At 42.8% G+C, this 15,098-nt stretch overlaps 1 protein-coding gene across 2 annotated transcripts in view; it reads right to left on the bottom strand.

The window, feature by feature from the left end:
* Nucleotides 1–15,098, bottom strand: part of THSD4 (thrombospondin type 1 domain containing 4) — a 610,875-nt gene that overhangs the window by 19,175 nt on the left and 576,602 nt on the right. For both annotated transcript variants that reach the window (XM_075069580.1, XM_032791936.2), the window contains one exon: nucleotides 7,815–7,988. In XM_075069580.1, the coding sequence (XP_074925681.1) occupies nucleotides 7,815–7,988 (174 nt within the window). The remainder of the gene's footprint in view (nucleotides 1–7,814; nucleotides 7,989–15,098) is intronic.

The raw sequence follows: 15,098 nt of genomic DNA, 5'->3' as shown, positions 1-15,098 counted from the left end.
AGCCATCTGGAAATAAGGATCACAGGCGCAGTCTGAACAAGGCACAAATCAGGAAGCTTATTTGTTAGGATATATCCTAAGAATACTAAGGGATGTTAATCACAATCTTGTACATCAGAGGTCGGCAACTTCCTTTGTCATGTGAGCCGATTTTGCCTGGCACACGGCTGCCAGCCCGAGTCCTGGCCACTGGCCCTGCTCAACCCACTGCCGGCTGAGTGAACGGAACCCCAGGCTGGCAGGAGGCTGAGCAGTGCCGGCGGCTGGGACCCCAGACCGGTGGCAGGCGTGCCCCCCGGCTCTCTCCTCACCATGCTCAGGTTCTGTGGCTCCCAGGACTGTGAGCTGCCGGGGCGCAGGCCCTCAGCCTGCTGCAGGAGGGGCGGTGGTTCACATTCCCAGGAGCTGGGGGGCATATGGGGACTGCCACCTGCAAGCATCCACTGCAGGAGCCCCCCAGTTTGCCCCTATCTCTTCTGTCCTACCAGCCTTCCCAGCACCTTCTGCCTGTAGGGATTGAGTGTAACAGGCCCTGCAGGAACACAGGGATCCCTTTGCAGCTCCGCTGTCTAGGTCATCTTGCTCATTCCCATGACCGCAGGCCTGCAAAGGGCTTCCTGTGCTACTGCAGGAGCCATCCAGCAGCAGGGTGGCCTCCCACATGGCCCATAGCATGTTCTTGTCCTCGCAGTCCTGGCCAAGGGGTCTCTGCTCTAGTATCCAAACCTCTGCATTATCTGAATCCCTTCCTTGTCCCCCAGCACGAAGTACACGGGGACAAGGAAGGGATTCGGATAATATCAAGGCTTGGATAATAGAGTTTCGGCTGTACCTGAGTATACTGTACCTGCACTAGACATCTGCCGCAAGTCTTACTTACTAAGGTGTGACATTTAAACATAACCCTCCTTGCTCCACTACCACTGGGTCCCAAACCTGCTGTGGGGAAGACAAAAAACCTACCCCACCTCTCCCAGACTAGTCGTGACCCAGCCCCCAAGGGAAAAGGCAACTAGTGTAATGCCCAGAGCAGGTCAAGAGGAAACCCAGTTCTTCTATGGTTACATGGCTGGGAGCATGCTGCCAATCCTGTCCTGGTGACAGAGGGCTTCTCTGGGACTGCATGGGATAGAAATACTCCCCCAGTTATCTGGAAGGACCCCAAATCTGCTTTCAGGGGGAGGGGGGATCACCTTCCTCTGAAGCATCTGGTGTTGACTACTGGCAGGGTACAGGGCATGCACCTTGGACCTGATCCAGTCAGGCAATACCCTATTTGGTATGGTTACAATCAGTACTCCTAGAGAAATCCAATAATGTGTTGCTACCAGCACACTTCTTTGTTTGTTTGTTGCTTTTGAAAGGGAGGGACATGTTCACTGATACTGCTCCAGATTCAAGCAGGATTATAATCACTAATCTTTTGAAGGTTAGAGTTCAATTCTGCAGCATTACAAATTCTCATAGTGTGCGCGGTTTTCAGAAAACGCCTGAATCTCCCAGGGTTTTCCTTCAGTGTTTCCACATATCTATGTGAGGTGGCGTTGGTTCCAGTCTGAAATGGAAATTTGGCTCACATGGGCCCTTATTGCTTGTTTAAAGGTTAAATACACACGATACGGTTCCTGGCATTGTTTGAAAGGCCTTTAGAAGATTATTCCAGCAGCATATTGGTTTTGGTGTTGCATAAAGGGGTATGATTTTCAAAGGCTTATTCTGGCCTAAAACAATTGAGTGTTATTAATAATGGAGATTCTGTTTATGTTTTGCATGGAATTTGTGATTCCTTGACCAGATAACCACAAAAACCTTGGCACCAATGAAAAAGTACAGGGCGTGTTGAGAAAATCAGCATACAGTTTACCTAGGCTAACATGCACATATAGCAAAAGCTCAATCATATAATTCCTTAACAGCACACAGATGGGTACTGTGTCAAACTCTTATCAGGAAGAACGTGAGCAAATCAGCTACTGAACAGAATAAACAACAGGAGAAACAATGTAGCTGCATTTTCTTTAATTGCTATATAAAAACATCCCTGCCACTCCCCTCCTTCAGCGATTCTACCCAGAAAGCTTTAATAGTCAGCCAAAGCTCCAGAAGCTGCCCTGACCACGCTCCTTTTACTGGATGGAATAGAGCTAATACTCTCTTAGGATAATACTATATCTATTGCAGAGAGAAGCAGTTATATGTGGAATTTCTGGCTATAATCCTGGTTCTGTTGAAGTCAACAGGAGTTTTGCCATTAACTTCAGCAGGGTCAGTATGCTTATACAAGCAGAATGTGATCCAATGTTCAATAGCTCTGATTCATTTTCTCTGTTTTAAACTTGTTTAACTCAATGGAGAAGTCAGAGTGGTGAGTTTGTCAAGGACAACAGGCACCAAGTTGTGATAGGTCAGTGAAATAAGAAAAACACGTGGAAATGGCAAATAAAAACACACACTATATTAATGGACAAGCACTGCACAGTATCTTCTGCATTTTTAGAAACTCAGCAGTATGCTACCTCCACTTGTCCAGCCACTCCATTCCACTCCCACTAATTCATACAAATTCCTCACAGTATCATCTTTTCAAACTAGTCATTGTTAGGGTGGAGACTTTGTGTGATAAGAGTGAAGAGATTTTTAGTTTTGGGTGCAGTTTGAACCTTCAGGGATGACACAGAAATTGAAGTGAAATTTGGGATCTCATGTTTCAGAGAGACTAAAACTCTGGCTTAGTTCTAGATAGACCAGCTGTGTAGTTAAAGCTATGAAACAGGTCATCTGTGTTACCAATTTGTAATCAATAATCACAATCGTCAACATTTGTCTATTTGCGCAGACTATGTAAAATGATCCTTGTTTTGTGTATTTTACTGTAACTGCAAGGATACGTAGCACTAATAAATTTTTGACATGTGTGCTGGGTGAAATATGAGAGAGATTTTCTTCTATTCCTGAATAGTTACAAAAGAAACACATGCACAGATTATGAATAAGGTTTACCACAGGACTCAGTATAAGTACAAAATAATAAATTACATTTGCTAAGACCTTTGAGTTACCACACAGTAAATGAGATTGGAATCAGGAAAAAACTGAACAAATGAAAGACATTCTTGATTTTTGCAAGAGATTAATTTAGATGATTTAACTGTTTAATATTGATGATAGATTCATCTGCTTTGAATGCAGTAGCCAAGTCCTAGAAAAGGGACTGTCTAAGCATTTTAAAATGGGCATAGGTAGAAATTTTCTTAGAAATGAATCCAAAATGGCACCCATGTTAGACTCAATAGCTGGTTTTAAAAATTAAAATGCTCTTTTTTTCCATTTCAATACACATACTTGAACATTGCCTCAACTTATACACTGCACAATATGTGTGTTCAATGGAAAACAAAGCTTTTATGATTTAAAACTTTGGATTACTGCTTCCCAGCTTTAGGTCTTGAGGCAATAACCACTGCATTGTCTCGATATTAGTGAAATTCTATACCAACTCTGATTTTTTAAAACATTGTGGTAGGTATAGCTCTTAGATAATGTAATTTAGAGGTGGTTTCTGACAATCTGTTGAATAAAGGACAAGTCTGCTGCAAATCACTTGGAGTCCCAGTAGTATTTTATTACTGATTTTCTTGAGAATGGTTGTGAAAGCTAAAAGTATAATTTTATTTCATAATAACTTCTGTTCTTCACAACAGGTCTGAACATTCAGGACTTGAGCAACAGCTGTCAATCAATATAAAAGGATTGATCATTAACTAGTAATTAAACTGTGTGCACAGCAATATGTGTGATTCTGAATATATTTTCAACTGCAATAAGAAGAATTCTCTTTGTAGAGAATGTATTCTAGCCACTTCTGCAAGAAAACCACTTGCATGTACAACCTTGGGGAGATCTAAAGACTATTTAACTGTAACTATGATATACGCAGATATTAATACCCTCATCAAGTTCCACTCCCAGCCACAAAATACCCACTATTTACACCCATCAACATACTGATGATTTGGTTGCAATTAGCTTTGTAAAGCAGCATGTATCCTCTTACTAGGATCTAGCTCCCAACTGCAGCACTGTGTGTAACTGAACTCTCACAAATGGACTGAACAGGCCTAGGGAAAGAAGTAAAAGGTCCGTGTACTTTCTGTACAACTGCTGACGTCCAGAGTTCAATTTTTCTGATGTCTTTAGGTTGACAGTAATTCACTGAGGTACCCTTCAGATGCCTGAGTACATTTAAAAGGGAAGGCTGCCTATGATCAAAGAACAGGGAGATTTGGAAAAATCGTGTAGCATTTGGAATTCAGGGGAAAAGCTGAGGCACAACAACAGACAATATCCTCAAATGCTGTTAATGCCTGAGAGAATTTGCTACAGGAAACAGCCATCACCCATCAGAAAAGGAGCTGCAAGTGCTGTTACAGGTGCAGTAATGTTTTCAGATAGAGGGGATTCTCTTTCCTCAGTAAGGGTTCACTAGAAGCTGCTGGAAAGAGTGTCTTCCGTTTTCTGTGCTATATGTAACCTAAATGGGAGAGCAACAAAACAGGCACATTGTTCTTAAAGGAGGTGTTCTGGTTATTCTCAGAGATGTTCTGTTCTTTGGAACACAGATACTTCAGATCTATTAAATCAATGCAGGTCTCCCCTTACTCTACACCTTCCCTTTTTAGGTTGTTAAATATGTTATTTATTGTACTGAACATGCAGGAGCCATCCAGCAGCAGGGTGGCCTCCCACATGGCCCGGGGCATGTTCTTGTCCTCGCAGTCCTGGCCAGGGGGTCTCTGCTCTAGTATCCAAACCTCTGCATTATCTGAATCCCTTCCTTGTCCCCCAGCATGAAGTACATGGGGGGACAAGGAAGGGATTCGGATAATATCAAGGCTTGGATAATAGAGTTTCGGCTGTACCTGAGTATACTGTACCTGCACTAGACATCTGCCGCACAGATTAAAAATGCAAATAATATATTTCATGTGTGCAATGTTCAAGCTTCTAGTCTATCTCCATTGTGGCTTAATGTCTAGACAAGGCCTCTGGGCAGAATCATATCTGAACATGGGATGGTGCACCAGAAGCATTCTTATGGCTTACAACTATTTCTTGTCCCACTGACCCTCTGAGTTCAGTCTTTGCTCTGACGGAATGTACAGATAATACTGACAGCTGGGCTATCTTGGAGTTGCTTTCTTTTCAACGCCTGTACAGGTCATTTCTTCATGGTCCCCGTGTTTGTTGGCACTCGCTTGGACATTAACAATCTGAGTATTGTTTCTGATCACACCTTTTCTACAGAAAGCCCTATATGTGGTAAAAATGGCATTTTGTGATGAAAGGGCTTGTGATTTGTTATTTGATTGCTGACAGCCAAATTCCTCTTGCTGGAAAAATGTGCAGGACCCAGAATGATTAGATTTACTATGCTGGGTACATTTTGAACCTCTCAGGTAATGTCACTTGACTTCAAAAGCTCCTGAGAGTTACAATGGGAGGATGTTGGTATTTCCATGCAGCCTGACATGCAAGAAAACTGCCATGTAAGGCTTGTATGCAACATCAGCTCCCTTCTCTTCTATGGGGGCAGAAGCAGATGCAGAGCTCCTATTTGTGTGTACAGAGTACTCTGTGTAATACAACACAGATTTCAAATATGGTTACAATTACATTTAAACATCTTTTAAAACTGTCTATTGTGACTATTTAAAAATACCAACAATTAGCATTTATATTGTGTTTCACGACTTCAAAGCATTTTCAGAATAGGAGCCTTAAATCTCCATCTAAGCATCCTTTATCATCCCAGAGGATCTTGAAATCTCTGATATATTGAAACTACAGGTCCAGCCAAGAGGCACTTCCCTAATAATCTGATGGAATGTAGGTACCAGCAGTCTGAAAACCTCTAGAGGTTATATAAAAGTCCACACAAAGGGGATGTAACTCTTTGGGCTCCAGTTGACAGCTTCTGAAATTCCTCTACCACCGAGAGCAATATTTTTCCATTAGAATGAAAAGAAACATTGAGATGTGGGACAAGGGAAGAATTTATCTTAGTACAAGAGCACCAGAGAGCTGGCCACTTGCCAAGTTTTGTTCTCTTCACCTGCCACTTCAGAACTCAGGGGAGCCAAACCAAAAAGAACTTTTGTTTTTAGCACTTGCTTTTGTCTATTCATGCTTAGTGCTTTAGCTGTGACCTACATGCCTCCCTGCTAGTGTTCAGGGTTTGCAATGGCTCTGCGATGAAAGGTCCAAAGAGAAGAATGCTGGTTTTGAGTTTTCGAGCTGCCTTAAATGCCAGATGCAATGTCCACAGATTTCTGACATTCTCATTTTCTGAGGACGCTGGGTCAATATATACTTCATAAAGTACAGTGCTCTAATGGGATTAAATCAAATTAATTCAATTTCCAAAAAGGAGACTAAGGTTTTGACCACACTTAGAAGTTTTGCCATTTTAGCTATGACAGCACAGTTAGAGCAGCAAAATCCTACTAGTGTAGCTATAGTTATACCAGCATAAAAGTGTTTATATCCACATAGCCTATTTTGATTTAGTAAAGCACCTTCTACCAGTGTAACTGCACCTATACTGGGGTTTAACCAGAATAATTAGGTGGCAAAAATGACACCTAACTAACATAGTTATGCCAGGAAAATGTTTATTAAAGTGTTGACTGGACCTAAACAGGGAGATTTTCCCTTAAACTGGGGCTGGCAGTAGGGAAGAGTCCTTTGTAATTCCTTCAATAATTAATCTTGTTGAGCATCATCAACTAGTTCTACAGTAAACATTGGGTTATTATTATATCTATCTAATGGAATATCACTGAACACGTTTAACCGTGGCAAAGAAGTACAAAAACTTATCCACTTTTTTTTTTTTTAAATTAAACAAATTATTTCCACTGGTGACTGAAACCAGTCATTAAACTTTCAAATCTCAAGTGTAATGGCAGCATTTTTTTCTATTTGGTGAAAAACTTATCATTAAAGACAGCCTGATATCTTATGAAAAACATACCATTCCAAGAAAGTTGCAGGAATATAGCCTATGTTTATCATTTTTTATTTGAAAATGAAGGAACATTTCATGAAAAAACATCTGTTTCATTAACTTTTGTTGCTTATAATTCACTTACCTTAAAGATTTGTAATATCGTATTAGTTGTCATCAAATGAGAACTGTGAACCTGGATTTGGGGTAGTGGGTAGCTCTAACTCTACTGTCTATGCTTCTGATCCTGGTACCAAACAAACCCCTGTTGTAACTTAACTCAGCCTAAGGGATGATTTAAATTATGCTGGCTAGAATAGTCCTCTACTGGTAGCTTTGTTGGCCAGCGCAGTGTACTCCAGCCATACCCCCACCCCGCCTCTGGTCTACCCAGGAAATATCACCCATATCGTGGGGGAGGGAAATGTTACTAAGAGCTGGTTGCTGGGTTTATGTCACATGAGGATTCCTCTGCAGGATAAACCCCAGCCGTTCTGTGATAGTGACACAAAGGAAACTAGATCTGGATTTATGTCTCCAGCTGAGAGATACAAATGTAGTAGTAGAGAAGCAGAGAAACAAAAATCTTATTTTCATCCAAGTGTAATAGTAATTTCTCCCAAGTAATAAAAAACAGGGGGAGAAAATGACAGCAAATATATATCACAGCTACTGAACAAAAAATAAACAGACGGTTTGTAATTAGTCCTAAAGGTGCACAACCAAAATACTTTCCCACTTTAAAAAATTGTATAGATAAAAAATTGGTGATAGAAATATAAATATATCATTTCGATGTAAAACTCACCTGACTCCAGCTTCCAGCAAACCACTCCACTTTACCCACACAGGGTCCATTGTCACAGGGGATTGTTTCAGAGGGTCTATTATTCCCACAGCCCTCCAGTGGCAAGCTGCTAACATGGTTGGTCATACAAACTACTGACCGTGTTCTGACTCCTGCACCACATTCAGCAGAACACTGTATGATGGGAGATGAAATAGACACTTATTAGCCCCATTCTTTGGACCACAGTTACACAATGAAATGAAGAGCAGGAACTATCCTGGAAGCACTAATGATATTATTCAATGCTCATTATTATTTATATTACTGTTGTGCCAAAAGGCCCCATATCATGTCCGGGCTCTATTACGCTAGGTGCTGTACAAACATAATAAAACAGTCCCTGCTTTAAAGAGATTACAATCTAAATGGTGAAGAGAGATGAAAGGGATGAGGTGGGGAGGGAAAGATAGTGAGCAGGATGAAGTCATGGTAGTTCCTCAAAGCTCTTCTCCTCCACTCCAGATTTGTTTTGTTTCCGTATAAACACACACACAGTGGGAGAGGGTGTGAGCAGAGAGAAGGGGGAATGGGTGAATTAGACAAACTGCTTCTCAGAGGAACAATATGAGACATGCATGGCTCAATTTTCAAACTTTGGTGCTTCAGGGAGGACACCCTGTTTCACATCTGCGTGCCCCAATTGGGATTTATATACCAATAGTGACAGCCTACTGCTGACAAAGAGGATGGGGGCTAGGAGGCCTTTCCTAGACCCCTGTCAATGGTCCTGAGGCGGGCTGCAGAGCATATCTTGAAGTCTGTTGGTCATGCTGCAGGGTGCAACAGCTACAGCCACCCATAGAGTGATAAAAAGGTACATGAAAGGGCCAGGCAAACCCTAACCCAATCATTATTAATTCATCACTAATTATTAAACAAATAATTTCAGTGTAAAACTATTGATTATTATTTTTTCCAGAGAACTTGACTCTGTGATACATTAACATTAACATTTTTTCAATGTTACTTCTTAACTGTATACTTCCTCCATATAACCCAAAGCATGTTTTCTAAACCTAAACACACACACACACACAGATGCTTAACAGGCATGGCATCTTACATCTGTATGCATTTTTGCATATCATGTTTGTTCAGAAAGTTCCAAAAACACCTTATTACAATATTGCAATGGACACTCAATCCCACTCACCTCATAGGTAACATTGCCAAGCCTCCTCTTTTTACTTCTAACACTTGGGATTTTCACAGGAGCCTAAGAGATTAAGGCACTCAACTCCCAATGAATTTCAAAGGGGGAAATGGACACCTTGGTGCTTTGAATAGCGCACCCTACAACTTAACTTTCTTTTTTAAAATTCCCTTTGGGCTCACATATTCCTCCTGGGTCATGGCTAGAAGGAGATTTGATTTTTTAAAAATTTGATTTCTAAATTTGTTCTGACTAACTTGTCAATTTTAATCCACTTTTTCCCATTTAAAAAAAAATGTCTAACCATGATATTATTTTTCCCAGAATACAAGCTTACCGCAAAACCAATTGATATGGAAAGCTTGAAACCTACCATGGATGTAGGGCTCACTGAGGACATTTGCTAGGTTTTTGACTGAACCTACCAAAGTTACAGGCATTTGACAATTATCTACTGCATATGCATTAAGATACAGTCACTAATTACATGATCACAGATGACTTTAGAAATGATCATGAAGTAGTCAAAGCACAGCAAGAACAAAGTATAGGATCATAATGGTCTCTTCTGGTCTTAAAAATCTATGAATCTATGAAAGTTCAGATCCAGATTTCAAAAAGGTCAGGGGTGTTCAGATTTGAAGTTTTCCTTTGGCCTCTAGTTATTGAAAATGAAAAGGTACCACCAAAATTGTAGGAAAAATCTGCACTTATATTACAGTGCATTGTATTGTATTATAATGCATACATCAAGAGTAAATTTTCACGTCATGACTTTATCACTAAACTTTGCTAACTCTGAAACCTTAACATTGCATTAAATAAATCGTTTATTACTATACACAGACACATTTGTCACAAATCTGAAGATGCTTTGCAGTTATTCATTGCTCATCTTGGATTAGATTCCATTTAGCATACACCTTTAGCAATTCCCCTTGTACTCTGTCCTGCCATCTTTCTCTGCTAGGAATAATTCTACTAGTTCAACACCCTGGGCAGCTCCTACTGCTGCCATTAAAAACAAACAAATCTAACACGCCAGTATTTAATTTGGTATTTTGCATATAACAGACTCTAGATTTGTCTATTTTTTCTTATTACTCACATTTTTCTTCTTAGCTGCATTTGATATTTTGTGTCTGGATTATTAAAAAGAAAGAAAAAATGTGCAACTTGCTGAAAGATGTGTGCATAACTAAATTTAAACAGCTACAAGCAGTTATATTATATTACACATGGAAAAAAAACCACAAATAAGAATTTGTTACATACTAAAAAACATATGTTTGATTGGCATTTGCAATTTTATTTTTAATATATAATTTCATTAGTTAGGAGAAGTTATGCATTGCTGCTAGACTGTATAGAACATTCCTTGTGAATGAATGGATGGCTCTGCATTGGTTAATATATCCTTATGCATTTTTAAAGGGATGACTCAAAGGCCACGTCTACACAACGGTGGGTAGTAATTGATCTATCGGGGATTGATTTATCGGGTCTCATCAATCAATGCCCGTACTCCACCTCGGCAGGAGGAGTAAGAGGAGTCGATGGGGGAGTGCGGCAGTCAACTTGCTGCCGTGAGGATGGCCAGGTAAGTCAAACTAAGATACTTTGACTTCAGCTACGCGAATACCATAGCTGAAGTTGCATATCTTAGATCGATCCCCGCCCCTTAGTGTAGACCAGCCCAAAAGTACAGGTAATGGGACACAGACCTGGTCTCTCCTAGTTTGACTCTCGCTCCAGTCAGCACTGACAGAAAATCTTCACTATCAGATTTACAGCACTGGTGATCTGTGGGGCTAGTGATCTATTGAACTGGTGATCTCTGCCTAGTTCCAGCTGTCCACATTACAAAAAAACAATCACAACTGGCACTAGCTGCCTTTCCTCTTGTTCTTCTCAAGAGAGGTCAAAGGATTGAATGGGCAATGGAAAACAAATTACCCCCTCACCATCCTGATGTATATCAGTAGGGTAATGTGGGAAACATACTGCTTTGTAACTGTTCCATGGATTAACATCAGTAATTTAGTTTCCGCTGTCATCCAGCCAGCACCTTTCACAAAGCACTTAAGCAAATATAAGTGCTTTGCTGAACTGGGACCTTGAAGAAAGTAGTGAGTTAACTGTTACAAATGATACTAATTAAATACTATTACTACTACTATTGTTAACACTAATTACTAATCAAAATATAATTTTGGGGTGGTTGAAAATTCAGGATTTAAACACATGCTTAAGTATTTTTCTGAATTAAGACTTGTCCCTGTAGCCAAGCGGACTCACCCCTGCGGCACTTCCTGCTGGTGACTCCTGGGAATTAGCTCATTCCAGCTCTGGAGCACCCTCTGCAGGCTGGTAATCTGCCTGTCCTCTGGCCCCCGTGTCCCTCCCTGGACCCGGTGCCCTTTTACCTGGGGTGCTGCCCCCTGGCAGTAACCCCTCAGTCTTAGGGTCTCTCCTCCCTGGGGAACCCCCACCTTCTATCCCTACCTTGCCTCAGTAAAGGCTACTGCCAGTCATTGTCTAGCCCCCACGCCCTGGGGCAGACTGCAGTTATCAGCCACTCATCATAGACAAAGGGATTTGGACCTGCTGCCTTTGCCTACCCCTGGGCTGCTCCCTGCAACCTCCACTACCTCTCTTGGCCTTATGCTAGGCCGCAGCCTGGGGCTTTCCAGGCTGGAGCTCCCCGGCTCCTCTGCCTTTCCCCAGCCCTGCTTCACTCAGGTACCCTGTGTCTAGCTCCCTGCAGCCAGGCCCTTCTCCCTCTACAGCTGAAGAGACTGTTTGGGCTTCTGGCTTACAGCCTCTTATAGGGGCCAGCTGGGCCTGACTGGGACGTGGCCACAGCTGAGCCTGCTTTCCCCAATCAGCCCAGACTTCTTGCCCCAGCCCCAGCCCTCCCCAGGGCTGTTCCAAGCCCTGAAGGGCAGGAGCAGGGGGAACACCCTGCTACAGTCCCCAGTTTCCTCCTGAATCTAAAAAATAAAAATAATTCAGTCTCTTCCAAATGATGCCTGCAAGTAACAGATAAAAATCTGTTTCTTTGTGAGACAACCTAAACCCAGACCCCAGGTACTAAACTTATTGTACACAGCTCTCACAGTCATCTCCCCAGTATGCCTCTCAGCTCTATTATTATGAATTAGCAGTGTATTGATATGTACAAAAAAAGACAGTTACCTTTTCCGTAACTGGTGTTCTTCGAGATGTATTGCTCGTGTCCATCCACAATAGGTGTGCGTGCTCACCACGTGCACCGGTGCCAGAAATTTTTCCCCTAGCTGTACCCGTAGGGGAGTGCCCCAGCAACCCCTGGAGTGGCACCGCCATGATGTGGTATAAGAGGTGCTGCGTGCTCCACCCTCAGTTCCTTCTTGCCAGACAACGCCAACAGAGGGGAAGGAGGGCGGGATGTGGAATGGACATGAGCAACACATCTTGAAGAAAACTAGTTACAGAAAAGGTAACTGTCTTTACTTCTTCGAGTGATTGCTCACATGCATTCCACAATAGGTGATTCCAAGCTATATATATTGGAGGTGGGTAGGTGTTCACAGACACTCAGGACGGAGAACAGCCCTGACGAACCTGGCTTCCTCCCTGGTTTGGGAGACAATCGCATAATGCGAGGTGAACATGTGAACCAATGACTATGTGGCAGCCCTACAAATGTCCTGGATGGGGACCTGGGCCAGAAAGGCAGCTGATGAGGCTTGCGCCCTAGTCGAGTGTGCCCTCACAATCGGCGGCGGGGGGACTCCCACCAGGTCATTACAGGTACGAAAACACAAGGTGATCCAGTTGAAGAGCTGCTGTATGGAGACCAGCAGGCCTCTCATGCATTCGACTGAGGTGATGAACAGCTGCAAGGACTTCCTGAAAGGCTTTGTACGTTCCAGGTAAAAAGCCAGAGCCCGTCTTTTGGAGGCGGTGCTCCTCACTGGATGTGTGGGGTTTGGGACAGAGCACCGGCAGGAAAATGTGCTGACCCATATGGTAGGCAGAGACCACCTTAGGGAGGAATGAAGGATGTGGTTGGAATTGGACCTTATCCTTATGGAGCAGCATGTACAGGGGTTCGGAGGTCAGGGCCTGGAGTTCTGAGACCCATCTAGTAGACATGATTCCCACCGGGAAGGCTACCTTCTACAAGAGGTGCAACCAGGAGCATGTAGCTAGCAGTTCAAATGGAGGACAAGTTAACCTTGCCAGTACCAGGTTCAGGTCCTACTGAGGGACGGGGGACCTAACATAGGGGAAGAGGAGATCCAAACCCTTAAGGAATAAACATAATGTCTTGAGCCGCCTGCAGGGCCTCTGGCATGGAGAGCACTCGAATGTGGCCATTGGCATTCGGGGAGGCCGGCTCAGAGTGGGCCAGGCTACTCCACTCAACTTGAGTCAGAGGCCAGGAGGCTAATGAAGACCGAGAGCTGCCCAACATGGGTCTAGTGTCTCCCCCTGTCTTGCTCCAGTGCCTCAGTGGAGAAGACCTCTTCTTCTCCTCTTTGGAATGTCCCTTGTATGGGGAGCGGTGTCAGCCGGTGGAGGGCACCACAGGGTCGCTGCACATCGATGCTGTGGTGCTCAGTCCTGACTCAGAGCTGCCCAGTGGTGTTGGATTTAGGCCGATTCCATCAAAATGGCTCAGAACCAAATGTCCCGCTCCTTCTTGGTCCAAGGTTTGAAGGATCTGCAAATCTTGCAGCGATCGCTGAGATGTGTTTCCCCCAGACAGCGTAAACAGTCTGCGTTCAGATCACTCACGGGCATCGGCTGCTTGCAAGTGTTGCATAACTTAAAGCCTGGGGCACGGGGCATGCCCCAACTTGGGCACACTAAGCTAATTCTAACTAAACTACTTTTTAACTACAGGTACTACTAACTATGAACTAACAGAGTCCAGGTGGGAAGATGCAGCAAAGCTGAAGCAGAGCAGTTCTGAAGCATCTTCACTGGCAGCAAGAAGGAACTGTGGGCAGGGAGAGGGCAGGGAAGCAGTGCACAGCACTCCTTATATCACGTCACAGAGGTACCACTCCAGGGGTTGCTAAGGGCACTCCCCCACGGGTACTTCTAGGGGAAAAACTTTCCACACCGGTGGACGTGGCAAGCACACACACCTATTGTGGAATTCACATGAGCAATCACTCAAAGAAGAATTATGCTTTGCAAACAAAACAGATAGCTAATTTTGTATGTAACTTATGTGGGTTGTTTAAACACTACTTACATGGTAATGAAAGAGGTGCCAGGGCTCAAGCAATTTTTTTGTTCATAACTGAAGTGGCAAGACCAGCGATGTTGGGGCTATGAACTTCCAAGCCAAGAAGTGCTGAGGCTCAGCCCTGGCACAAGTTAAGTATTGCTTTTAAGGATTAAAATATATGCTGGTCCCCTATTTAATACTATGACCTACATAGTTCTCAATACGTAAGTGTTTAACTGAGCCCTATAAATAACTGTATTTCAAACCAGCTAAGCAGGAATATTCAGTGTTGCTGTAAACATGTCTCAGGATATTGGTGAAAGAAGGTGGGTGAGGTAATATCTTTTACTGGACCAATGACAAGCTTCTCTGTGTAAGCTCAAAAGTTTGTCTCTCTCACATACCGAAGTTAGTCCAATAAAAGATATTATCTCATCCATCTTCTCTCTCTAAGTGGGAATATGTCTTGTATCCACTCGGCATATTACACCCTAGGAAGGTACAGTTAAATATACAGGGGATAAGGGGGACAGGAGCAGGGTTATCCTGCAAACAATTTCCTCATTTCTAAGTAATTTCCATTTGACAATCTAATTTACTTTTCTGCTTCCCAAACAAAACAGAATTGGGAACAAGCTTAGTCTGTGAAGTCTTCCAGAAATTCTCAATAGTTTTCTGTTTTAAATGATTATGTCTGAGCTGGACTAATGTCTCAAATAACAAAGGAAATACCAGATGGGAAGGTATCAAGCTATCCCACTCTGTGCTGTGAGATTTAACTAAAGATTAGCTCCCCACAAAGGATCTCAGCAGCAAATGTAAAACCCAAATGTTTCTTATTTTAGTATTTGGTTTTCCATGT

Source organism: Chelonoidis abingdonii, chromosome 9, assembly GCF_003597395.2.
Source record: "Chelonoidis abingdonii isolate Lonesome George chromosome 9, CheloAbing_2.0, whole genome shotgun sequence".
NCBI lineage: Eukaryota > Metazoa > Chordata > Testudines > Testudinidae > Chelonoidis > Chelonoidis abingdonii.
The sequence above is the reverse complement of the archived record's forward strand: the minus strand, read 5'-3'. Positions and strand labels throughout refer to the sequence as shown.